We start from the raw sequence: 27,475 nt of genomic DNA on the forward strand, positions 1-27,475 counted from the left end.
ACATTGGCCCTGGGAGGGTGTCTCCCAAGTCTACAGTTTCCTTGAAAGTTCTCACCTGAAACCACAGGGTGGGCAGTCGAGGCTCTGCCTGCCTTGGCAGGAAGCTCAGGTCCCGGGGGAGAGGAAGTCCTCTGATTGGCTCTCTGAGAAGTGCCTGCACGCCATCCTGCAGGCTGGGGGAGCAGGTGAGGAGCGGCCCTTTCTCTCTTTGGCATCGGTTCCCAGCTCTGTACAAGTGGAGGCTGGAGGTGACGATGCCAGTCTGAGGCCCCTTCCAGCTCTGACGTGGCATGATTCGCTGGGGTACGACGTGGGCCGGGTTTGGGGAGGTGGGAAGCGATGGTCTTCCATGGCGCAGCGGGGCTGCCCGTCTTCTCCTTGCCTTGAATGTGAGGTGAAGCAGCCATGCCGCTGCCAGGCACCAAGCAGAGCCTCTGCAGGGCCCAGGGGAGCTTTCAGGGGCAGTTGGGTCTTGACCGGCTGCTCCAGCGATGGGGAGAAGACATGGACGTGGCCCAAAGCGCGTAGGCTTTAGACTGTGGTCAGAGATGCCCCTGGCATGTGGACCCCTGGCCATCAGCGCTGCAGAGATGTAACCCACAGGCCTTCTAGAATCCCGTAAGCAGACTCCCAGCTGTCAGCAGTTTTGCTAATGACAGGTGCCCGGGGGAAACGCTGAGTCCTGGAGCAGGCGCTGAGCTCAGCCCCCGGTGCTCAGACTGGAGGCACATACAGGGTGCTGCAGCCTGGGATGCAGAGGGTGGGGCCCTCCCGGACCTCCACCTCCCATGGCATCCACTTGCTTCTCGGGGAGCCCTGAGGGCTCAGGCAGGACTACAAGTCTCTAAGGAGCCAGCTTCTGTGAGCTTTGAGAGGCTGCCTTGGTGGGGTACCCACGTGACATTCATCCAGAACGAGCTCAGCCCCTGGGGGAGGGAAACGCTTGTGGGCTTTGGGGTCTGTGGGGCCCGTGGGCTCTGGTTCAAATCCTGCCTCTCTCACTCCTCAGAGAGGCCTTGCTTGACCACACTTCCTAACGCACTGCCTTTCTAAGTTTCTTCGTGGAACCTCGTACCTGACACTACCCGATTTAACCACTGGTTTATAAACTTCCCGCCAGTCTCCCAAACCGCTGTGGGATGCTAGGCACTGAGAGCACAGCAGCAAGCAGGCCTGGAAGGGTCCCTGCCCGCACGAGGTCACGGTCTCACCTGGCACCTGGGTAAGAAGAGACAGTGACGCTGGGCTCCGGCACTGTTGGGTAGTAAGTTAGCAATTCTTACAGTGTTGCCTGAGACACGCGCTTGTGCTGAACAATTCTTCACTGCTGTCTGAAATGCAAATTGAACTGGGCCTCTTGTTTGTTTTGGAGGGCGCCCCTGGCACTGTGGAAGCATCTAGGAGCAGCACGGGAGCCAGTCCTGGGACCTCAGGTGGGTATTTCCTGGAGGCGAGGCCACAGCCACGCCTGAAGGATGAGGAGGAGTCACAGGTGGAGGAACCAGGGCCTCCCAAAGGCCAGGAGGTCAGAGCCGAGAGCCCCGGGGACCTGCCTGACAGGCTGTCACAGAAAGTGGGGAGCAGAGGGACTGGGGACATGGGCAGGCATGGGTCAAAGGTGGTCCCAGGTCACGTTCAGGCATCTGGACTTTACCCCCAGAGCAACAGATTTACTGAAGGCTTTTAAATGGGAACAACGGGATAATATTGCCTTTTTAAAAGGTTATTCCAACCGCCATGCAGAGAAAGGATCTGGGGCAGGGGGAAGAGTGGAAGCTGAGAGGCCGGTGAGGAGGCTTCCCTGCCGCCCAGCTGAGAGGTGCTGGTGGGTGGCTGAGACGAGAGCAGAGGCAGCAGAGGAGGGCAGTTGGTGGATTCCATCCATCCCTGAGAGACAGAACCAACAGGATTTAGCAACTGAGTCAAAGTGAGGGGAGGGCCCTTGAGGGCGCAGAAGATGAAAGGTGACGCCCAGGTTGTTGACTTGAGCCACTGGTGGACAGGGTGCTGTTCAACGCGGTGGGGAAGACAGGAGGGGGAGAGGAGGAGCAGGAAGACAGGAGGTGGAGATGGTGGCAGGGGAGAGGGCGACGAGCTTCGTTTGCATAGGTGGAGGCTTGGTGCTCATGGGACTCCCGGGTGGAGATGGCCAGCAGAGCTCTGGAAACCGTGCGGGCCTAGGCAGAGGCCTGAGCCACCGCGTGGAGATGCAGCCGGAAGCCAGGCAGCCTTGCCCCTCCTCTGCAGCTCCTGCTTCAGGTGCCTGCAGGGCCTGGCCGGAAAGGGGTGGACAGGGCTCTGGACAGGAGGTGTTGGGGCCTGAGCTCGAGCCCTTCCCTAGCACTCGATCCAAGGCGGGCAGCTCTCCCGGGTCCTTGCAGGTGCCTGACAAGTGCAGCGTGGACACCTGCTGCCTCACCTGATTTTTATTAGATGGTTACATGACCTCTCTCAATTTTACAGTGTTTACAGCTGATTCAATTTTTTAAAAAATGATACAATGTGGGCTAAACGGAATACATCTATGGGCCATGTCTGCTCTGGGGACCGCTGGTCAGGGGCCTTGGGTTTGAGGTGTGCAGAGGCAGGGGCAGAATAAGCTTCTGCATTAGAATCACCCGTGGGCCATGTCTAGAAACGGACCCCCCAAGCGATTCGGAATCATAGGTCTGGGCAAAGCACCATGGGTGATTCTCGAGAAGCTCTGAGTTCGGGGGCAGGAGAGGAGAAAGAAAAGTTGGCTTAGGAAACAGGAGAAAACCAGAAGAGCAGGCTGTCAGGAGAAAAGGTCATTTCAGGAAACAGGGCTGGCTGACCATGAGGAAAGGTGTTGGCTTCCTGGGAAGGGTTCCAAGGTCCCTCTTCATTCTTCCCCTGTACGTCTTTGCGCCTCCCCAAGGAAGAGTAATACTGATCTTGGTGTCCAGTTTCAAGATGCTGAGGGAGCCGCATTTGCCAGGGAGAGTGAGTGGAGGCAATGGGCGTGACGAGGCTGGCGCACATGGGGGTATGTCTGTCTCCTGTCTCTAAGTGGTCAGCACAGTGGGGCCTGCTCTCTTTCCTCGGATGCCTTCCTGTTCTTCCCAGCCTGGCTCTCCCCCAGCCAAGCATGGTGGCACACGCTCTTCCTGAGTGTGTCTGTCCCGGAGCTGGCAGTGTGTGGATCAGCCTTCCTACCAGCCACAGGGTTTAAGACCTGAGTGCTGGGATGGAGAGCGGGATGGGCGGGGAGGGAGGCCTCACAGTGTCCTTTAGCCCAAGCTACCAACCCTCACTGGTTTGGGAAGTAGGAGTGTTCCATGAGGTTCTGCCCAGCTCAAGCCACAGTTTACCATTCTGTTTGCTTGTTTTCCATTGATTCTTTTGCATACGCCTTCATTGGGGCTATGCTGAGAAACAATGAGAGTTCCGGGCCAGGATTGGGTGTTGCTGGGCCCCCCATACCAGTCTGCTCCAAAACCATACCAGTATTTCTAACACCCAGCAGGAATGCACCTCGATTCCAACCATAAGACAAGGACTAAAAGGTGTGCACTGGATCTCATAACAAGGAAGTCACTGGTGACCTTACCAGGCATGGTAGGAAGGGAGAGAAGAAGAGTGGCAGATGAGGAAGAGAAGCGTGTGCAGCCAACTGTTCCACAAGAAGGAGAGAGGTGGAGGCGGTGAAGGGCGTGGGTCGAGGCCAAGATGAGAGGAGCTGGCCCAGAGGAACACAGAGCGAGAGAATCGGACTGACAGAGGGAGGTCCCTTAGGAGGGGGGAAGATAGAAACATCTGGAGCACAAGGTAGGAATTAGCTTTGGACAAAGGGTCACCCTTTCCATTGCAACAGGAGGAAAAGAAAAGAATGAGCCCAGGACAGGCAAGTTTAGGGATTTGGTAGCAAAAAGCTGCAGGAATTGCTGTCTCATAGCTCTGCTTTCTCTGTGAAATTGGGGGTGATACCCTGGGCTGAGAGGGAGCCAGGGATTTAAGGAAGATGACGTTTACAGGGAACCATGGACAGTGAGCTGGGCAGGCTGCCCAAGGGTAAGAGGCCCAGGGGACTGATCCCAGCTCGGGGCTTTAAGCCTGCGTGGCCCCAGAGGGGCTGCTGGGCCCAGCCTGGTCAGCTCAGACAGGTTCACAGCCACTGGCGGACCTTTGCCATCCATTAGAAAGCAGCGAATGGAAGACTCCAGAGAGGGGTCTGACACCTGGGTTCTCAACCTAATAATTCAAGTTACCTACTTGACAATGTGGTTTATATTAAAAAAAAAAAAAAGCCCACAGAAACAAGGAAAAATCTTCTAGATCCCAGGCTAAGCCCCTATCTCTCATTTTTACCCCCCTGGATGCGTCAATATTCCCTGATGGGGAAAGCTGCCACCAACAGATTAGTATTTTTTAAGGTGTGTTCCAGGAGCCTTAGCCCTGAAGATGTTCCAAGGATAAAGGTGAAAAACAGGTTTGGAAAATCCTGCATGAGCACCCCCTCTCTTGGAGATTCACAAACGGCATTCACATGCAGAGAGATCGGAAATGTTTAGCAGGAGAGAAAACTTTAATATCGTTTCCGTGTCCGAAACCACAGAGCCCTCTCCCTACCATGCCCACCCTCCCGTTGCCACTCGGAACTAATAGCCTGTGGGTGTCACATCAACAGACACTAAATAAACAAATCACCTGCAGTAGAACAGGAGTATCAGCCCAAGCACAGGCAGCTAGTGGTTATTGATGGACAGTCTTCAGTTTCCATAGCCCCCTGGTTATCTATCTGGTATGTCTGAAATGGCTGTCATTTAAACAGCTATCTCTCGAGGAAGATTTTCAGCTTGTTGAAGGGCGAATATCATCTGAGGCATGAACAGAAGCATTTTAAATCTGTGAGAAATCCCACAGTCCAAGAGTCAAGTGAGCACAGATCCCGGGTACTGAGCGCGCTGCAGACAAGCATTCTGGGTCCAGACGCCGCCTTATAAGGTGACCTGACATTTTCTCATGGCCCAGGCCACCCTCTAAAAATATCCAGAGACGGAGTCAGAGTGGGAACTGACCTCCCTGAACATTTCAAATATTAACAAGCAGGCTCTCGACTGAACAGGAGGGCTAACACCTGCTTCATGACCCAGCTCCAAACAAAGCCAAGTAGTCCGCAGGGTCCCTGATGGGGGGCGCTCTACAGCTGGAAGAAGATTGACCGAGCCTCCAAGCACACACTCAAGCTGGCTTCTTTGTTCTAAAAAAACGTGATTTCATGTACTCCTCCAGAATATGCTTTAAAATCTGTCTTTGCTTTATATGGACAATAAAAATCCGTGACTGATTTTCGTTAGAGCCCCTTTCCGCGTCCTTGGGCTGAAGCTGTTTTCCAAACTCCTTTGGCTCCGAAGGCCCCCAGATCGCTTGTGAAGTGCTGCCCCCCAGTGGGGGAGCCCAGCTACGACAACACGGAGGCGGAAATGGTGTTCCTGGAAACACATCTGGATTGCATCCGCCCAAGGCCAGAGATAGATGTGAAAGCACTGCTGTAGTATTAAGTCTATGCTCTGGAATTAGGGAGCAGAAAACATGATTTCCAAACATAGGAGGATTTATGAAACGAGTACTAGGTGCTTAAATACACAGCCTCTTACATTCTTATTTTTGCTCATCAAACGAGAGATTTTTAGGGTGAATTGCCTTTTGTGGGAAAGACTATTTTTGGTAATGAGACTTGTCCCCATAACACTAAAGGACTATCTTTAAATTAAAAAAAAGATTAAATAGTGTCTCACATGTTTAAAAGAAAGTGCTGGTCAAAAACCACACAGCTCTCTCTTCTAACTCTGGTTCTCAGTTGTAGGCAGAGGAATGTTAATAGGTATGGCTATTTTTGGTAATAGTTGCTTGGAACAGTTTCTTCACCACTAAACTGTATGACAATGAGCTAGGTTATTTGCAAGGCTGGGATTTTTTTTCTTATAAATAATAAAAGGAATTGCAAAGCTAATCTTCATTCTTGCTAAAGGGAACAGAACAACACAGCAGTATTTTCGGAATGCTGTGTGTAACAGTAGGCCTCTTAATTATGCCAATGGTAATTCCTCCAGGCTAGGGTTTATGTTAACATAGTACACATAATTGCCACAAAATATGACAATGACAAATTAGAAAGCCTCGGTTTCCTATTACAACTCGAAGATTGCAAAGGTTGTGTTTTCTGGATAGCCTCTACTATTAACTTTACCATCTGTTCTTCAGTTTCAGTCGCAATAATTTTATTTCTCTTCTTGTAAATGAAAAGCCTGTCTCTGAAACAGAGCAGGCTCTGTATGAGGACACAGGTAGTGTAACCACTGGGCTGGTAACGTCCAGGCTGGGATCGGACAGCATTTAGGAAAAAAATGTTATTTGCAGCCCCAGTTTATGCGACTTTAACAAATCTGAAATAAAGAAAGCACCAAGGCCCCCAAAATAAATCTTAAAGACTTTTTCTTGATGATATTTAGAAAGAAAAATTTTTAAATATGAAAAAAAGTTGCCCTTTGGAACAAAGACCACACTCTGGGGCAGTGGTGATGGTTGATTCTGAGAAAGACCCAGCAGACTTGGGGTGGGATGGGTGGGTATGTTATCGCTGCAGGCACCACGAGTGAGAGATCACCCAGAGAAGTAACTAGAACGTGCCAGCACAGGGAGACAGCAGTGCTTTTGTTCTGAGGTGAAACAACTGGGGGTCCAGAGCTAGGTGAGAAGTGACCCAGCTGAGGACACCCGAAGTCAGTGTCCTTCCAATGTTTCTGTGACCTTGAGAGTGAGGGCGCAGTTCCTAGGATCGTTCTGTTTGGAGGCATTTTCAGGATGAGGTGCTTGGACTTCACTGCACCTTGTTATTTAATACAAGATGAACAGTGCTGGGCAACAGTATCTCCCTTCTCAGCTTCTACCAGAAAAGTTACACCAAAAACACCTCATTATAAGACAAGGGTTCTCAACCTTTTGCTGATTAACTTCTTAGATTTCCTGGTCACTTACATGAGGAATCCCAGCATGCAGACTGGCTTGGTGAGCCTGAGGACTGACTGGCAGGGCAGAATGACTTTGTGGAAACCTCTTAATATATGTTTCCTGTGAGTGCAGAACCATTATGAATAGTAGAAATAGATTTTAAAATTGTCAGAGAAAGAGCTGGAGTCCATTAACACGACCGAAACCCTTCCATATTCCTGCAACGCCACATTCAGGCCTATTGAATGTGCAAAACCATTATACTCGCTGGTCAGTATTTCAAATCCAGGCAGAGCACACACTAGTTTATTTTGAAATGCAACACAGATCAGTGTTTTATGAACACAACTTATTACCACATTAACATTATCAGGTAAAAACAGCTTTCAAATGCATGCATAGAAAGTTAAGCATAATCTTTGAACTCCTTATTCTAAATATACAAAAAATACATTTAAATTATATAATTTTAGTGAATCAAAGACTTATAAAATTACAATTTTGGTTTTCACAACATAGAAAAAATACAAAAATGACTATATATATGGGTGTATAATTTTTTACCCAAATTTCAAAGGAGCAGTACATATTGACTTTGATGTTTTATCCGAAACTCAGAATTGAAAATAATTTGCAGGTTGGATCACGTAAATGCAAACCTTTTATTATAAACGAATAACCAAAAAAAAAAAAAAAAAACAAGTAAAAAATGAGGGCAGGATCTCTTCATATGCCTCTTTAACTCTCCATCTTCTATACCTTTCCTGTCAGAAGTTTGTTCTGGAGGAACTTTTCGTCTCCGAGGATAGTGCTTTATTCCATGACACTCTCCACGGGGCCTTTGATAACGGCTGGTACATGTTAAATGAACAGTCCCAACCTTGGCAAACAGAACACAGCAAGAGGCGGATCAGCACCTTGTGTCTACAAAGCACTACTGTGCACCTCAAAGAATTCTCTTCCCGAAGGAGGCCCCGCAGGGGGATCTGAAACACACTCAAGTGGGTAGCCGGGAAGATGATGCCTTTGACTATGACCTGAAATGAAACCGCTTGGTCCAGTGAAATACCCACAAAACACTACATCCCTCATTCACTCTTCATAAGAAGAGGTGACATTTGGTGGGTTGGATGTTCTTAATTTATAAAAGAACACTACTTCAAAAGAGAAATGAATTCATGTTAGGGATAAAGAAACCACTTACGGGGAGAGGTTATTGAAGGACACAGTGACATGCCTTGCTTATCTGCCACAAGGATTCTAAAGGTTGATGTACAAGAATTCACACTGGGGTAGAGACCCTTTCTGAAAAGGGAACTGTTTGCTGTGTTCTTGTTGCCAAAGTTCAATTCGATGCAACACCACTGTTTGCAACAGAATGTTTTTCATAACCAGTGACAAATTATAATAAAGAGGCCTGAATAAAACCCCCAGTCCAGTAATCCCAAAATACCTGCATTTTTCATCTTATCTTTTAGAAGTTTTCCAAAAACAATTGAAAAAAACTTTACTGAAGAAAGTAATAAGACTAATATAACCCAGGTTGATTCTACTTTACAGTAGCAATAAATTTTGGAAGAATAAAAAGACAGAGAAAGTATGAAAAAAAAATCTTTCCCACATATTTTGTCTATCAAATACAAGAATAGATTCCAATCTCAAAATGCCCAAGAGTGCTGACTTTCAGAAGCAGAATGTTAATGTTCAATTCAAAAATAATTTATTACATACCTGCCTGCAATAAATTTTTAAGCTTCTATGAAAATAAGCATTTAAAAATTTAGTTTTCCATTATGACACTCTTCTGATATTAGCAATTTATATTTTAAATGACAACTACTCAGTAAGCTAGACTTAGTCTTAAAGATCAACCAAAAAAAAAAGAAAAAGAAAAGAAAAAAAGGCTCCATAAAGAAGACACTGTGTTGTTTAAAATTTAATGCACATCTAAACTTGTGCTTTTACATTTTCATTGAACCCTTTCTTGAAGGGTTTTAAATGCACAGCTGAGCAACTGAATGGTATGAAGATGTGGTGTTAATTAGACAATGTCCATAGGACCAAAATATTTCTTGGCTGCTCCAACACCCGGAGATGATACTGCTTTTAGCTCATAGCTGCCCTACTGGAACAGTTTACTGCCTATGGCCTTACAACTTGGTGGGAATTAACATAGGATCATAATTAGGAAAAGTATCCAAACAGAAGAGTGAGAGAAAATTAAAAACTAAAATTATGGTGTAAAAACCTACTCCTGAATGTTTTTCTGGACTTCATTTCCAACATGGTGCCTTCCATGTGCTTTCGATTACAGGTCCCCCACTCCCGTGTGGCTGGATTGGCTTCAGGTCCACAAATGAGAACGGCCACCGGCACGTACCTCACTCGCATCACTCAGAGGTGTTCCGAGCACAGCACCGTGATAGGTGCTTGTCACTTACTAGCTATGGAGTTTTCCCTTTCTAAGAACTGTCATTGTGTTAAAATATGATTGAGGCTAAGCTCCAGATAAGGTAGGTTCTTACAATGTACACATAATTATTAAATTCAAGCACGTTTCTTAGTGGCAGGCAGTAATGACTCAATTGAAAACAAACAAAAGGGTTCTAGATGTTTTTGGATTACGGGCACTATCTCAAAGCTTCACAGGCATATACATTTTATAATTCATTCAGTAGATATGAGGGGATAGGTTCCAGCCATAACTTCAGAGCATTCCAGAGAACAAAGTTTGCCGCTTCAAAAATACAAATAGTTTCCAGCATGCAGTCAAGCACTTTGAAAAGGGAATGCTAAACACACTGCAGACTGAAACATAACTCTACTGCAAGCTGGGCATTCAGTTGGTACAACTTCATTACTCAGACTGTAACTCTCAAGTATTTAGTGTTACAGATATTTATTTATCAGATACATGAAGGACACAGGAGGATATAAAATGCCAAATCTCTTTCTAGTGCCATCATAAATATTGGGAACTTCTGGTTGAAACAAAGAGCATGCTGAAATGGACTGGCCAGGATGTTTTATGTAACAGCCTTTTTTAAATAGAAAATCCCAGGCCCATGTGACACTGGATTTTGGTTTTTGTTTTATTTTAAATATTTTAAAAATAGTTCTTACTTATTTTCTATGAAACGTATTGGGAACTCAAAAAGTCTGCAGCATTTTTTGATCATTGAAAAGTTTGTTTTGGGGGGGGAGGTGCAGAAAGCAGGAACTATTCAAATTTCTTGTGTTCTTCAGTATGAGATAGGACCTTTCTTCTCTGATGTATCATGTGGAAGTACAACTGGGGGAAAACTAGAAAGAAAAGAAAAAAAAAACGTTAGGGAGATCATTTAAAGTTGCACGTTCTATTTAAAGCACATGGATTTGAGGTCCTCTCTGACCATCTGACTACTTTCTTGTCTAGCAACCAAGGAAGGTAACAAGGTGGGCTTGGGGAAGGGCAGGAACAACACTGAGAGACTTACCTTTCTTTCCTTGCTTACCTTGCTTTAGCTGAGAGGGAGAGTGGTGGGGAGTGGGATGACAGATACTACTGTCACTATCATTCATTACCAATCAAGATGCCTAGAGCCACCAAATAATACTCTTTACACTGTTTGTTTTTTTTTTTTTAGACAGGGTCTTGCTCTGTTGTCTGGGGTAGAGTGCAGTGGTGTCATCAATCATAGCCTATTGTAGCCTCAAACTCCTGGGCTCAAGCTATCTTCACATTTATTCTGATCAATTTCACAACAACCAGGTGAGGAATTCCAGTGATGGAGTTACTATTCCTTTTATAAAGAGGAAGAATTCGAGCTCCAGGGAGGGTGAGCAACTTGCCTGGGGCCTCACAGCAAATCACTGACAGAGCTAGGATCAGGCTCTGGCTTCTGGCCCTGGGTCTAGTCTCTCTAGTCCCGGGGTGGGGTGGGGCACCCCAAACTACTTCCCAAGAGACGTTATTCTTTCGATGGGAAGACTGAGGATGGGAAGGAATACATTTGACTTGAACACAACTAAGCTAGGTTTGGATGCAGAAAAAGCCCTTATGAAAAGTAAACCATATCTTAGGCACTGCAGATTCTTTTGTTCTTGGTCATTTTGAAGTGGAAGATTGGAAAATTCCACTAAAGTGGAATTCTTAGAGATTCCACTACTGGGCTTTTTTTTTCCTTGCGATCCTTATCTGGGCCCCCTCCTCACCTGTGACCTTGCCCTCATAAATCACCTGTAGCAATTAGTGTACCAGGCTGTAAAGTAGCTTAGGACCCTGCCTCACTAAAGTTAACCCTGTTGCAGCCGTGCCCCTCCTCCTTAAGCAGAGTGTATAAAAGACTGCAATGCTCTTTGTCTGGTGCTCAGAATTTGGGGAGAGCAAATTCCCCTCTGAGCCTTACCAGCCGGCATATAAAACCTGTATTGCCGAAATCTCTGTGTGTGTCTCTTGGTCTATTCCCGGTCAGCCCTGCCATAACAATTTCAGAGAATATTTTTAAAAGTACTGGTTCTCGGCCGGGAGCAGTGGCTCACGCCTGTAATCCTAGCACTCAGGGAGGCCAAGGCGGGCGGACTGTTTGAGCTCAGGAGTTCGAGACTAGCCTGAGCAAGAGCGAGACCCTGTCTCTACTAAAAAAAAAAATAGAAAGAAATTAGCTGGACAACTAAAAAAATTTATATATATATATATAAAAAATTAGCTGGGCATGGTGGCGCGTGCCTGTAGTCCCAGCTATTCGGGAGGCTGAGGCAGAAGGATCGCTTGAGCCCAGGAGTTTGAGGTTGCTGTGAGCTAGGCTGACGCCACGGCACTCACTCTAGCCCGGGCAACAAAGCGAGACTCTGTTTCAGAAAAAAAAAAGCCTAAAAAAAAAAAAAAAAAAAGTACCAGTTCTCAAATGAACAGGGTGGTACTGCCTCCCTAGGGAATATATGGAGAGAAGTGGGGAGAGGGGAAGGTCACTGGCACGTAGCACCTGGGCCAGGGAACACTAAAACATCCTACGATGCACAAAGTTGCCACAGCTAAGAACTGGCCCACCCAAAATGCCTAGGGTGTCCCTGCTGGGAACTGCCAGTTTGAACTGCCTGGCCTACACAATGTTGCTGCGTGTAAACAACTTTGGGTGGGATGCCCTTTGGTATACAATATCTTCCCTCCTCTCCCTTCCCCAACAGCTCCAATTTCTTATTTTTTCGACAGTAACCTATCTTTTGGGGAGGTAATTTCTACTATTGCCAACTCTCCCCTGACAGTTTCTTCCTTTTTAAATGGGCTCCAAGTCGGCCAGATTTCAAAGGATCCTGCCAAAGCACAGGACGTCGGTGAGTGCGCACACAGCTCCTGAGCTGCGCGGGAGGCCGGGCGCTCCACGGCGCTGCCGTCCACTCCGTCCACTCCGCTCGCTATTTCCAGGCAGGAAGTTGTTCACAGAAAAGACCCAGCCTATGCATATAATTCAACAGGGAGAGAACTATTTTGGTATGGAAGCCAGAGTATTTGACAAGCTCTATAATCTAAAAACTGGAAGTAAAGATATAATTAAGCCATAAGGAATGCTAATTGTAATCATTTAAAAACGTGGGGGCCAGTCACATTTCTATAGATTGACTTTAGCAAAGGGAAATGCTGTGAGCTAAGCTTGCTAGGGGCCCTCCCGCTGGCTGTATTTGTGAGTCGTTACCCTGCAGTGGTGGCTACAGCCTCACAGCTGGTTTGGAGGGTCCAGGGAGGATAATGACCTAGAAGCTCTGCATTAGGCCCTTAGTGGCAGTTAAAGCAAGAACTTCATGTCCATGGGTAAGGGCCTGCAGGCTACCAGGAGGGTCAGATGCCAGAAATGGGGACAGATACGGCCTTTCATTCCTTCACATCTTCCCAGAGGTTCCTTAGTGCTCCAGATAAAGGAATGTGGGTGGGAGGCCAGGGGCCTGGGGGTGCTTGGGCTGTTCTCCACAGCTTGAACAATCACATGTGAGGGGCCAAAACTTTCATACTATCTCCATCTGAATTACCTACATGTTCAGACTGAACCTAACTGTGATTGAAACAATTCCGGATGCGTGGTTACTATTTTTAACTACATGGGCTATACTCAGGATAAACACTGAAAAAAAAAATCTTAATGTGACAATGGGCTATTGAGAATTCCACCTTCTGCTCTGCCAGTTCAGGACACTCGGAGGGCAGTCACTGGGCATGCGTGTGTGTCTGTCCCTGTGTGCGGGGCTGTGGGGCTGTGGGTGCTACTGGGCCAGGTCCCTTCTCAGTGTCTCTAAAAACTAGAGATGTGGTTATGGTCGGGGAGTGCCAGCTTCTCAGCGTCCGCACCCACGTCAGTGTTTCTCGACCTTTTTTGGTCTCCTCCCCCATAACTCATTTTCGCCAATTTTGAGGGGAAAATGTAAACAGGACTTAGACGCCTACGGAGTCCTCAGATACTGTATTGTACTGAGACTGTACATACTGCAAGTGAAGCAGACCAGGAGAGGAGCACCTTGCCAGGGACCCAAAACAACCCAACATGAGGAGGAAACTCTGGGGGCCAATGCTCCTGGGCCACAGCTTGGGCTGAGTGTACAATATGGCAGTGGATCAGGACATGAGGAACAGATGCTACTTTACATACTACATGGAGATCATCAACGTCCCATTGAAGAAGATTAAAAGAACCCTAAACTATAGAAGGAAAACTAAATATGGTAAAGGAGATTGCATGTCAACAGCAACCTCTCCTAATTCTGTATTTTCTTCTGATGAATACAAAGCTTTGGAAAATTGGAAATGTGCAGTTGGCTGGAACAAACTGTACAAACCAGTGTCAATATTAACAACTTGAACTACTGAAAACATCCCGGGTGCTGGCTCAGGCCAGAGCCCAGTGAGTGCCGGCAGACACGAAGGGTGCCCTGTAGCAGCAGGTGTGGCCTGGGCGCCATCTTGGACCTGGGTAAGGCATCAGGGATTTGTAGGGAATCTTTTAATCCTTATTTGGGATCCACCCTTTTTCCTGGTCTACAAGAGGTTAAGCTGCCTTAAAAAAGAAACTGTATTAGACTTAACCAAGCCAAGTTCTCCTACTGAAAGGAGGCTGCGATCAGAAGAAGAGAGAGGGAACTGAGGTAAAGAAAGCAGACTTCTGCTGGGAGCAGAGTCTGCCCTGCTCTCTAACAGGCAGCAGACCCTGAGGGTTGCTTTCTCTCTCCTCTCTCTCTTCCAATGGGAAGATGCAAAGTCCCACGGAACTGGGCTTGTTTTCCTCCAGGAACCCTACTGTCATGGGAGAGCCGCCTGGGCTTGACGGGACCCAGCCACTGCATCAAGAGGTCGGCAGAAAGAGGCAAAAAGGCTGGCACTGGCTGGCGCCAGAGCACAAAGATGACCGGCACAAACCCTGAGGGAGGGAGCCCCAGATTTCTGTTCACAAGGAGGCACCTGCCATGGGTTTGATTTCTTAATACCCCCTGCCCCTTTCCCAGGTATCCAATGAATGGTACATATCTCCCATTCGTCAAAAACTGTTAATATGTTGAATTTAAATAAATTCTGTGGTGCCCACTGGGATAGTATGTGTTACTCTAGGTGTGGCGAAACTGCAACTGTGAATTGTTGCTCTTGAGAGTGGAAAATGAAACTCTAAGAAGACAACATTAGAGGCCAGGCACAGTGGCTCACGCCTGTAATCCCAGCACTTTGGGAGGCCGAGGCAGGAGGATCACTTGAGCCTAGGAGTTCAAGACCAGCTGGGCAACATAGTGAGACTCTGTCTCTACAAAAAATAAAAAATGAGCTGGGCATGGTGGAACACGCCTGCAGTTCCAGCTGCCTGAGAGGCTGAGGCAAGAGGATCGCTTGAGCCCAGGAGTTTAAGGCTACAGTGAGCAATGATCATGCCACTGCACTCCAGCTTGGACAACAGAATGAGAACCTGTCTCTAAAAAAAAAGAAAGAAAGAAAGAAAGAAAAGAAAAAAAAGAGAAAACAATATTAGAAAGGTGAGGAACTATTAGTTAATTTTTATTATTTAAGGTTTTAGATTCATATATATACACACACATATACATGTATATATACACACATATATATATCTGGTAGAGAGAGAAGGAGAAGAGGGAGAGGGAGAGAGACACAGACAGAGACAGGGTTTGTTGCCTGGGCGTGAGGGGGGCAGTGGCGTCATCATAGCTCACTGCAACCTCCAACTCCTGGGTTCAAGTAATCCTTCTGCTTCAGCCTCCTAAGTAGCTGGAATTAGAGGCACACACCACCATGCCAGGCTAATTTTTCTATTTTTTTGTAGAGACAGGGTCTTGCTATATTGCTCAGGCTGGTCTGGAACTCCTGACCTCAAGTGGCTTCCCAAAGTGCTGGGATTGTAGGCGTGAGCCACCACGCCTGGCCACGTTTATTTTTTGTTTGAAAATCAACTACCTTCTACATTTGAAGAGAGATGGCCTTTAGCCTCCATGGTTCCAGTACTGAAGAGGAGGACTTGATAATGAATAAAGAGTGAAAAATGAATCACGAAACAGAACTGCATCCAAGAATTTCTCCAAGATATGCCTTCACATGAAATCTGGATGTAGTTTTTTTCCTCACAGTGCATGAAATGCAATTTTCCACAGAGGGACACAAACATGTTGCTTATGATTGTTAGGATGATTCATTCAGATAAGGCTGTGAGCCAAAGAAAAATCCAACCCTGTCTGAATTTAACCTGGGGTTTAGGGGAGAATATAGCATCTGTCTTCATAGACTAAAATAAGATTCAGAGTTGCAATGGCTACAGAAATAGCTAAATAAGAAGAAACACTAACATTATATGTTATTGGGCATAACAAGATCCTTTTGGTATGTAAAAATCTATTGTAAGATTTACAACCGAACATCAGAATTCGAGAAAAGGACTAAACTCCTCCTCAAGAAACAGGATTCACCTCACAGAGACATCAAACGTATCTTTCTCTTTTTGTTTAGAAAACAAAGTCTTGAGTGGAGTGCAGTGGCTGGAGTGTAGCGGCTATTCACAGGTGCGATCGTATCACACCACAGCCTTGAACTCCCAGTGTCAAGCGATCCTCCCACCTCAGCCTCCTGAATAGCTGAAAACATGTCTTTTTCTGTCACTGAGTATGCCCATAAGCACATTTGATTATCTATCTATCTATCTACCTATTTATTTATTTATTTTTGAGACAGAGTCTTGCTCTGTTGCCCCGGCTAGAGTGTAATGGCGTCATCATAGCTCACTGCAACCTGGAACTCCTGCCTCAGCCACCTGAATAGCTGGGACTATAGGCGTGCACCACCATGCCCAGCTAGTAGAGACAGGGTCTCTGGCTCAAGCTGGTCTCGACCTCCTGACTTCAAGCAATCCTCTGCTTTAGCCTCCTAGAGTTCTAGGATTACAGGCATGAGTCACTGCGCCCAGCCTATCCACATATTCAAACCTTTGGTAGAACTATTAAAATAACTGGAAATCAGCCTGAAGAGAACACTATGTCCCATTCAGATGATTTTAGGGCTAATAAGAAAAGGAAAAACAGAAAAATATAAAACTAAATCTATTTTTATTTTATTTGTTTCTAGTTAACTACTGATCCCTTCAAAATGAAGTTAACTTAACTGTCTATTCTGATGTAGTAACCAATGCAAAAATCTTTTTACCATGTGTTTTGTTTGTTTTTTAAACATCTCACTGGTAGACAATACCATGTTTTTCAAATACCATAATAAGCAGTTCTTAAGAGACAGAAAATTAAAATCAAGGTAAGTAGTCTTTCATGGCTTTTTTGTTTTCCACTCAGTACTTTCCCCCAATATCTAGTTACCCTACCCTGGTATTCACTATTTCAAACCCACATACTGAGAAGGGCTCCATTTTGGCAGCTGTATTGAGAAGGGTTCATCTTTATTCAATTACTGCCGGAGAAAATTCCCTTTGACAGTCGTCATTCAATAAAAACCAAGCGTTCCCAGGAAATTAGATTTACCTTTGCTTGGACATGGTGCAAAAACAATCAAAGACATTTAACTCTAGTTATTGTAGAGCCGAATTTTAAAACATAATTAAATATACGCAGAGCTGTTTACTTACTGGGAATGTAGGAGATCATTATTAGGATCAGGAACGCATAGTAGTCGAAGGAAAAATTGTACTTGTTGGGTAAACTGATGGAGTATAGGCCGGCCTGTCTGACGAAGGGCAGGGCTGCATACATTGTGAGCAGTTCTCCCGACACTCCCATCGGGTACAGCACGATGAAAAGCGTGTACCTAAAACGAAGAAAAATATTCATTACTCAGGTGCAGAGCCAGCTTTAGGAGAAAGATGCACCACCGTCCTTCTAATCAGTACTGGTTTCTTAGAAAGCTGTTGTTTGTACGTTTTCCTGTTTACTTACTCTTTCAATTCAGGTTGCACAAATCAGTTTTTGAAAAGGGCCTATAGCAAGTATATGTTTTCTGAATGTTCTAGAACAAAACAAATGTGTTCAGCCAGCCTCAAAATTTGGCCTGACTAAAGAAACAGCTGTTTGAAACAATTCTCTAGAATAACAAGGCAATAACAAACACTGGCAAAGCAGGGGCACTGGGCCATGGTTTATACTGAAGGGTCCTGCCCTGTGGGCTAAGGCATGGGGCTGGGGGATTTAGAGGGGGTCAGGGTGGTGGTGGGGAGGAGTTGGAACATGTTATCTAGGAATTCCTATAATATACGCCAAGTCTGGTCTGTGGACTGAAAATAAAAATAGTGCAAACAGGTATACTGCTACTGTTCTTCAAAAGTCTGTACATGCTATTGTGAAAAATCAAATACATGTAATTAAAAAAATTAAATTCATAATAGCTTTAGGTTATTATGTAATTTTCTAATAAAAAACTCCACAATTACAATTATCATCACATGGGAGGGAATCCACACAATTTTTTGACTTTAAAAAGTAGTTCTCTATGTCTCAAAAAGAATTCAGGGCTGGACACAGTGGCTCATGCCTATAATCCCAGCATTTTGGGAGGCCGAGGTGGGAGGACTGCTTGAGGCCGGGAGTTCCAGACCAGCCTCAGCAATACAGTAAGTCCCCGTCTTTACAGAAAATGGAAAAATCAGCCAGGCATGGTGGTGTATGCCTGTAGTTCTAGCTACTCAGGAGGCCAAGGCAGTAGGATCTTGTGGGCCCAGGAGTTGGAGGTTTCAATGAGCTGTGATAGCACCATTGAACTCTAGCCTGGGGAACAGAGCAAGACCCTGCCTCTTAAAAAAATAAAAAAAAATTCATGGAGCTAACTGAAAGCCATTCTGAGGTATAAATATCACTAAAGGAATGATCCACACAGACTTTAACACATTAACTGTCATGTGAGTTGTAGTTAACTCATACTAGTTTTGAGCCGGGGCCTCATGAAGCAAAATCCTATAATTGGTTTGTGAAAATCTTACTTGTTGATGTTCTTATTGTTAAAATATTGACAATTTAAATCTAAAAATGTAGACTGCCTTGCATATAACTCATGCACAGAAAACAATATAAAAAAAATAACAAATTAGAAAGGATTGTTTGTTTTAATAGAACACCATGGCCCCAGGGAAAAATTTTTTTTCTAGTGTGGCAGTCAATGTGTTAAAAAGCCTTGGCTTTTGGTGGCTTATAACGAGCAATGAACTACAAGCTTCCCGGCACAGGAATTGTGCTGAAAAATCTATGAGGACGAAGGGAAGACATGTTCCCCAATGACAATGTTAGCCATGCTAAGGAGGACAATGGAAAAGGAAGAATTTTTCAGAGGCTGTGGAGAACAGTGGACAAAGACTCTCTCCAACAGTGGAATCGGGTCTCGGTCAACAAACTTCCCCTACAACCAGGAGAGACGGCTTTCGCAATGCCTGTCCATGCTGGTTAGTGCTGCTGTTTCCTATTCTCCCCTTTTCCCAGTAAAAATGTTTTATTGCAAACAACAAATAATGCAGGAGTTCTCGTACTGGAAATGTTGGAAACAACTGGATTATGTCCCTAATTTAATCACTGAACTTGTAAACTGTCTAGGAATCAATATTTTCCTTCTCTGAAATGAGGCATTTCGGCCCCAAGGACAATCTGGACCCTTCTGTTTTGTCACTACCCTCGTAGTCTTTCCCAACTCAGAACCCTGCTCACAATTGTCTCGGGGTAAACAGAGGACTATCAGCCTTTCACCTAACTCATTAAAGAATATTACTGGTAAAAATAATCAAAGCAAAATAAAAAAGATAAGCTAAAACATGTAATGTTTATTGTTAACTAAATATCAGTTTAAGAGTCACAGCTTCTTGGCCAAACAGACTAGGAAAAAATCACAATGGCAAGGGCTCATCAGTAAAATCTGATAAGGATAAAAATGGGATGTTTCATCAAATCTCTATTGAATAATTTAACCGAAAAGAACTGATCCCAACAAAAATGGCTTATGTAAAACATAAAAATTTTAAAACAGGATTTCTATTCATCAAAGTAGAGACCCTTTTTCTGATGAAATCTAGACCACATTTCTACCCAACCTCTATCTCATACAATTTTATTTTTAGAAACTTGGTAATATTTAGGCAACAAAGGGCAAATGCAATGATGGATAACTTCAAACGTTAGTCTTCATTCCATATATTTTTTTACCTGGCCCATTTGATGAGATAAGGCAGATGGTTTAATAGACTGAATGTATAAAAGGAGTAACGGATAATTTCTGTGATTGTCCACGCAATAACAAACAGGAGGACACTGTCTTCACTCTGTACCTGAAGGAAAAGAAAAACAAAAGCAAAACCAAATACATGAAAAATGTGAATGAAGAAGCACCCACAATGTGCAGAGCCCCCACAGGGCTGGAGAATTAAGTCCACACTGCCACTGGTCTCTACCCACAGGGGCCACAGTACGGCGCAGAAGGAGCCTGCCAAGTGAAGGAACTTGGGCCTAGGACAACAGTTGTGCGGAGCCAAAGGGTGAGCGCTAAGAGGAAGGCACTCAGTTACCAGGAGAGCAGCAGGGCAGGGGCAGGAGATGAGCTGCATCCCCAGGAGAAACACTGAGCTTGCTGGTGATGTGGGGGGAGTGGGAGTCAAGAGCATTAGGTAAGGAGGGTGGAGAGCTTGGGATCCATTACTAAGCATTTTAGTTTGATTTGCATGACAAATGAGAACCCAAGGAAATTTCTAAGAAGGGGAATGTAATGATGAAAGCAGAATTAAGATAAGGCTAATTCATGGGGCAGGGTGAATTCAAGCGAAGGAAGTGGGACCATTTGTGGGAGGGGGGGCAGTCAGGGGGGTGCATTTATTCTCTCCCACTGGTGACGTCTTCCCTGGGAGGAGGCCTGCATTAACTCTTCAGCAACTGGAGAAGCTTCCATCCTGATCCCAGGAGGCAGCCAGGGTCAGAAGAGATTTGAATCTCCCAGCTTCCTCTGAAGGTGTTTTTATACCAAAAAACAAACTTTTTAAAGAGCCCTTTAGGTGTTTTTTAAGGAGATAATTGAAATTTATTGCTGTGGCATTAACTTTCAGTACCTCCCCCACTCTACTCAGCTAGGTTTGTAATGATTTTTGTGCTTGAAAACCAATAGCAGGAAACAACCTCGCTGCATCCCAATCAGTTTCCACGCATCCAAAACAATGCCAGAGTCAGGTGATTAGTAAACCAAACAAATTGACTACAAGATGGACTTTCTCACTCCTAATACCTAACACAGCAAAGGTATGGCACTCTAGCCTTAACTTTTGCTCCTTTCCATTTGCAATGTTAATAGTTTTTAGCACTTATATTCTTCCTTAGAAGGTGTACATGGAGCGATCCACCTACACAATGAAATAAGTAGTCATTTACATACCTATTAACTAAATTGCTCTGACAAAGAATTTCATAAATGCGTAGTTACTATTCTCTAAAAATAATAAGAATTTTATACTGTCAAGAGCAAGAGTACTTTTTGTTTTCCTGTAGCTCTCACAGTAGCCAAAGTAAAGCAAAAGTTAAACACCTCTGAAGCTTTCATGTTGAGATTTTTCAGTTTCTCTTCAAATCCTCGCTTAAAACCCACCTATACTAACTAAAATGTAATTTCAGAGCACACTTTGCTTTTTGGTGTATTTTGTAATCTTCCTCATCTTAAGATGTATTTTTACAGCTACAGGCTGAAGCTTTGCCTAAAGATCTCTGGGTTATCACAGGAAGCTCCTCTAATTTCTTGTACTGTAAACATCTTGAAAGCAGGGAATGTGTTTTATTCATCTTTTGTCTTCCCAAATCACTTTGTGCTTTTCACAAGTAGGAGTTCAATAAATATTTGTGGAGCAAATGAATTCAATCCTAATCAGGTGACTCCAAGACTCAGTTCGCTTCTTTTTGGCGCCTGATATTAGTTTCTGTGTAGTCTTAGCAGCCTTCAAATAAAAAGATAAAAATAAAAAACAAAAACAAACGAAAACCCCCAAACCTCCAGCTTTGACCCAGCCTAGAGGTTGGTTATTTGATTCCCCCCAATATCTGCCCACCAAGGAGACTTTATCCAAAGGAACTATGACAATCTCAGACTCAGGCTAAATATGAAAGCCATCTGCTTCCAGAGTCCAGCTGTGAAGACCACGTCATAAGTCTTGAAAAAAGACTTGGAGATACAGGAAATGACAGTTTTTGTGCAAAATGATATCTTCAAATCAATTGGAAATGCAACATTTTTATCAAGAAGGGACTTGTATAAAAGTCAGAGATCAACCTTATGTGATTTGCAGATAATTATCCAATAACACAAAACAGGGGCAAAATATAATGAATGAGGGAAAAATGTAATGAGTTAAAACCAGTAAGTTCAATGAGACTAGAAAAGATAATTTTACGCTCATGTTTACGGCAGCATTATTCACAAAAGTCAAAGGGTGGAAGCAACCCAGATGTGTCTTACCAATGGACGAATGGATAAACAAAATGTGGTCTATACATACAACAGCCTTAAAAAGGAAGGAAATTCTCACACATGCTACAACATGGATGAACCTTTAAGACATCAGGCTAAGTGAAATAAACCAATCACAAAAGGACAAATACTGTATGATTCCAGTCATACCTATAGGAGTTAAATTCAGAGAAAGAAAGTAGAGACAGAAGGTTGCCTGGAGCTGGGGTGGAAGGAAAGAGGTAATTATTGTTTAGCAAGTACGGAGTTTCAGTTTGGGAAGATAAAAAAAAGTTCTGGAGATGGATGGTGATGGTGTTGGACAACAACAGTAAAGTACTAATGCAATTGAACTGTATCCTTAAAAACGGTTTAAATGGTAAATTTCATGTTACGTACATTTTACTATTAAAAAAAAAACCCAATCCCCAGTAAGAGCAAATTTAACGGGGTTAAATATAAAGTTACACAGGACTCAGCAACAACAAAATGACTCCAGAACAGAAAGGAGAAGAACTGAAGTATGAAACCAAGAGATTTGGTTTGGTGAATCACAAGCTTCATAGGGGCCCTCGGGGGGTGAGGTGGCTGTTGAAACAAACAAACCCCAGCACTCAGCCACATTAATAGTCTCATCCCAATTACTACATTCTAAATAGATTAGACCCCACCTAGGGATCAGGGTCTGTTATAAGAATCCCTGAATTGACCAGGCATGGTGGCTCATGCCCCTGTCTCTAAAAAAAAAAAGGAAGGAAAAGATAAAAAAGAACCTCTGAGCTAGCAGAGCTTACCTTAGAAAGGAAAGAGAGGGTAAGTACTTTAAAATATGTAAAAGGGTACCGTGTGCAAGAGGCACATGGACATGAGGGTAATGGATAAAATAACACGGAGTAAAACGTCCAGTTAAAAATAAGAAAAACTATGTAGCCAACAGTTGACTAACGAAATAGGCCACCTTATGAAGCTGTGTGCTCCCAGGCCCTGGACATATCCAAACCAAGACTGCCCAGGAGATAGTCCTGTGTAGGATGGAAGGCTGAGCTGGATAGCAGCTGGTAAGGGCTTCCAGCTGCTGCTCTTTGGAAAAGTGTGTGCATATTTCCTCCACTTGGACAAGGCACAAAGCTCTGGCTGAGACTAACCTTGTATGAGCTGAAATTTTTTTAGCTGGGAAAAAAGGTAGAGACTTTGATAGTACTTCTTGAAAATAATTTTTCCTTTATCAAAGAAGGCAGAAAAGGAGAGAAGAATTTAAATGATCTGTCATTACTGATGGCTGCAAAATGGGAATAGCTGTCTGCCTATTTACTCCCCCCTTGATGGTATGGTCTTCAAGGGTCCACAGCTCATCATTTGGCTTCCTCATCCCCAAAGCAGGTATGGACACGAGGGATGTGTGGAATCAGTGCCCCTTAAATTGGATGATAATCGATATTTTTCTTTTTTTAAAAAATTAAAACATGTTTTCTTTTTCTTTTTTTTAGAGACAGGGTCTTGCTATGTTACCTAGGCTGGAGTGCAGTGGTGCAATCTTAGCTCACTGCAGTCTCGAACTCCTGGGCTCAAGTGATCCTCCTGCCTCGGCCTCCCCAAGTGCTGGGATTACAGGCATAAGCCATCACGCCTGTCCTTTTTCTTTTTTGAAAGCAAGAATTGGGAACATTTTTCTAACAAGTGGGGAGTGCCTTTCTGTTAACGGCCAGTGACTCAGAGAAAAAGAATCAACTGATAGCCTCACAGAAAAGAAAAAAAAAGCCAGTTTAATTTAGGAGGAGTTTTTTGAGGGGCAAAGGACTAGGATTATAAAAAGTTCAACAACTGAATTTAATTTTTGAATTAAAAACTAGAAACATACAATTTTATTCGTTATCAAGAATAAGAAGTTTAACATGTCTGTGTAAACATTTGCAAGCAAATGATCATAGTAGTATTGTTCATAATAGCCAAAAAGTTAAAACCCAAATATTCATCAACTGGTGAACGGATAAACAAAATGAGATACAACCATACAACGGAATATTGTTCAGCAACGTAAAGGAAAGAAATACTGACACATGGTACAACACAGAAGAACTTCTAAAACATTATGCTGAGTGGAAGAAGCCAAATGCAAATGGCCACACGTTATACAGCATTTTATGTGCAGTGTCTGGAAGAGGCACATCTAGAGACAGAAAGTAGATTAGCGGCTGCCAGGGCCTGGGAGTGGGGATTAACTACAAGGGGCATAAGGGATCATATTGTGGTGATGGAAATGTTCTAAAACTAGATAACAGCGGCAGTTGCACAACTTGGTAAATTTATTAAAAAGTACTGAATTGTACACTTCAAATGAGTGAATTTTATAAATTATACCTCCATAAAGTTGCTTAAGAAAAAGAGTAAGAGGTTTGCTTTAGATGCACATTATTATTGCTTTTTAGGGGAAAAGGCTGTGCATCTAGGGCATAGAAAAAGAAGGAAGATAATGAAGATTTTTTATGGCTTACAAAGGAGAAGAAGGGGACAAAAGGCCAGGTTTAGGATAAATTGCCAAAAATGTCTCAAAGCCATGTTTCAAAGTTGCATATTTACAACAATGGGCACAAATAGGGGAGTGGGCACTGGGTAGCCCTTCCCGTTAGGAAATCTTCCTTTGCTTAGTGCAGTGAGCTGCGTACTGGATACTCTGCGTTGCAGACGGAGGTTTCCACCCCCTGCTCTAAAGCGAGGGAGGTGGCGGCAGGGTGTAGGCGGCTTGTGTAATTTAGCCAACGGAGTTTACATAGAAATTCAAGCTGGAGAAACAAATGGGTGCAAGAGAAAACCCTTTACACACAAATAGCATCATATGTTTGACTTTAAAAGGCACAGGGAGTATCAGTACATGAAAAGCTGTCATTTTTATTACATTCAAAGAAAAACAGATGGTGCCACATCAGAAAATCGCTATTGTAGAAACCCAATTCTTCTTAACATTTTGGAATCTGCTGCTTACCACTCCGGTTATTTCAAAGAAATTCCCTGACCAAGCTTTATGGCAAGCATTCTTTCTTCTTCTTAAAACTGGTTTCATTTATGAAGAGAAGAGATTTTGGTAAAATCTAACAGGGTAGGATTAGAGTCTGTTCTTGGAAAAATGGTGGAGATTGTGTTTGTCTTACTTTGCTCAGGCTACCATAACAAAATACCACAGACTAAGGGGCTTAAACAACAGAAAGGTAATTTCGCACAGTTCTGTAGGCTAGAAGTCTGAGATCAGGGTGGCAACATGGTTGGTTTCTGGTGAGGAATCTCTTCCTGACTTGCAGGCAGCGCCTTCTCCACACGTCCGTCCTCACACAGTATCTTTACTTATAAGGGCGCTAATGCCATCACAAGGGCCCCACCCTCATGACTTCATCTAAACTTATCTCCCAAAGGCCTAGCCCCAAATACCATCACATTGGGGGTGAGGGCTTCAATGTATGAATATTTTGTGGGTAGAGACACAATTCAGTCCATAGCAACAATCTAGAACAGGTGTTGGCAAACCTTTTCTGTAAAGGGCTGGATATCATATAATTTAGGCTTTGTACCACACGTGGCCTTTGTCACATATTCATCTTTGTTGTTTTTTACACCCTTTAAAAACGTAAAAGCTGGCTGGGTGTGGTGGCTCATGCCTGTAATCCCAACAACTCTGGGAAGCCAATGGGGGAAGATCATTTGAGGTCAGGAATTTGAAACCAGCCTGTGCAAGAGCGAGACCCTGTCTCAATTAAAAATAAAAAAGTTAGCCAGACGTGGTGGTGCATGCCTGTAGTCCCAGCTACTCAGGAGGCTGAGGCAGGAGGATAGCTTGAGGCAGGAGGATAGCTTGAGCCAGGAGTTTGAGGTTGCTGTGAGCTAGGATGACGCCACGGCACTCTAGCCCAGGCAACAGAGTGAGACTCTGTCTCAAAAAAAAAAAAAAAAAGAACACTGGGGTATTAGACTGCAATTGGAGGAATCAGTATGAACTCACGATTTATATATATATATATATATATATATGTATACACACACATGCATATACACATGTAGCTATGTAAGTTATTTTAGATGCCTGTGTATCTATGTATGTACATATACATATATGTATGCCCTAGCTTTCTCTACTGAGAGGGCCTAGTGGCAATGAGCACTGGAACTACCCAGATCTTAGATTCTAAATGACCATCCTCCACTAAGAGAAATGGAGGCTCCTTGGCAAGTGGCTGATTCCAGGGCTGGTGCAGGGGAAGTGCAAGATGAATCTGGAAATCCATTTGTGCCAGAAAGTAAGGAAATACTCAGTGAATGATGGAGCAAAGGACCAGGAGAAAGAGCTCTCACTGGCCAAATCACAATTTTAGCATCAAAATAAATAACAGATTATAACCTATTGAATTATATAGGAATATATGAGTCCAAACTGATATAAACACAATTTAAAAATGGGAGAACAGGATGCCAACTAACATGTGTAAAACAACTGATAGAAACAGACAATCACCATTTGGTAGCCATCACAGAGGTGGCTGATACAGGCAGGAGTCATTCTCACAAAATACTCGTTCATGAAAAGAGGGAAATGGTGAATTGAAGGTGGAGCAACCTGACAGGAGCAGGTGATCGAGGTCAACATCGCCAGGGATGGGAAGGGTGGTCAAGGCATGACCTGAGCATGGCATAATTTCTGTGCTATTTCTGCCAAGGATGCATGGCTTGGACTGGTTATGAGGGACGCTGACTGCATCCAGGTTAAGGGTCACCCTATAGAACTCAAGGCCTAAACTCTTTAAAACTGACATGAGGACAGGAGGGACCAGGCAAGACTGAGGAGCTTTTCCAGACCAAAGGAGTCTGGAGAGAACTGACAAGGAAACATGTATGCAGCAGGAATACCACAGCAGCCACGTGTCTCCTTCTCCCATGTACCCAGTGCCTGACACTCACCTGGAGCACGAAAGATGCTGATTATTGTCATTCCAGAATGGAAAAAAAGGACATTGTTTGGACACTTAGTGAAGTTTGAATGGGGCCTGTAGATTAGATGGTAGTGTTGTATCAAGGTTCACTTCCTGATTTGGAGGGTTCTATGCAGGTGACACAGGAGCGTGTTTAAAACATCTGTGTGAGTACTTAGGGGTGATGGGACGTTACGTGCAGCTTACTTTCAAGGTTCAGAAAAAGAAAAATGATGATGCATATATAAACACAGAGAGACCAGGTGATGGAACAAATGCAGCAAGATGCCAATAGTTAGGGCATCTGAGTAAAGGGAATATGGGAGTTCTTTGTACTGTTCTGGCAACTATTCTGTAAGTATGAAATTATTGCAAAATAAATCATTTAAGAAAAATCATCCGAATACTAAGCAACTACTTTGGGGATACAATTAGAAGCAAACACAACTATCATTTAGTTTCTAGATACACTTTTGCAGATGTGAGGCCTAAGAGTCTGCCGGAAGAGGCCGGCTATATAACTGTAAGAACATTTATAACAAAACATATCAATAAGGGCACACTAAGAGAGGGCAACTGGAGAAGGAATAACAGATTTAATGCTGACCTTCAACTTGTATCAGCATTATCATTGTCTTAC

The 27,475-nt window shown here is 44.0% G+C and overlaps 1 protein-coding gene across 1 annotated transcript in view; it reads right to left on the reverse strand.

The window, feature by feature from the left end:
* Nucleotides 1-9,573: 9,573 nt before the first annotated feature.
* Nucleotides 9,574-27,475, reverse strand: part of HACD2 (3-hydroxyacyl-CoA dehydratase 2) — a 98,778-nt gene continuing 80,876 nt past the window's right edge. Inside the window, exons 4-6 of the mRNA XM_012639616.1 lie at nt 19,609-19,730; nt 17,058-17,236; nt 9,574-10,275 (exon numbers count right to left, since the gene is read on the reverse strand). Coding sequence (XP_012495070.1) covers nt 10,193-10,275; nt 17,058-17,236; nt 19,609-19,730 — 384 coding nt within the window. The 3' untranslated portion in view covers nt 9,574-10,192. The remainder of the gene's footprint in view (nt 10,276-17,057; nt 17,237-19,608; nt 19,731-27,475) is intronic.

Source organism: Propithecus coquereli, unplaced genomic scaffold (assembly GCF_000956105.1).
Source record: "Propithecus coquereli isolate 6110/MARCELLA unplaced genomic scaffold, Pcoq_1.0 Scaffold10, whole genome shotgun sequence".
Taxonomy (NCBI): domain Eukaryota; kingdom Metazoa; phylum Chordata; class Mammalia; order Primates; family Indriidae; genus Propithecus; species Propithecus coquereli.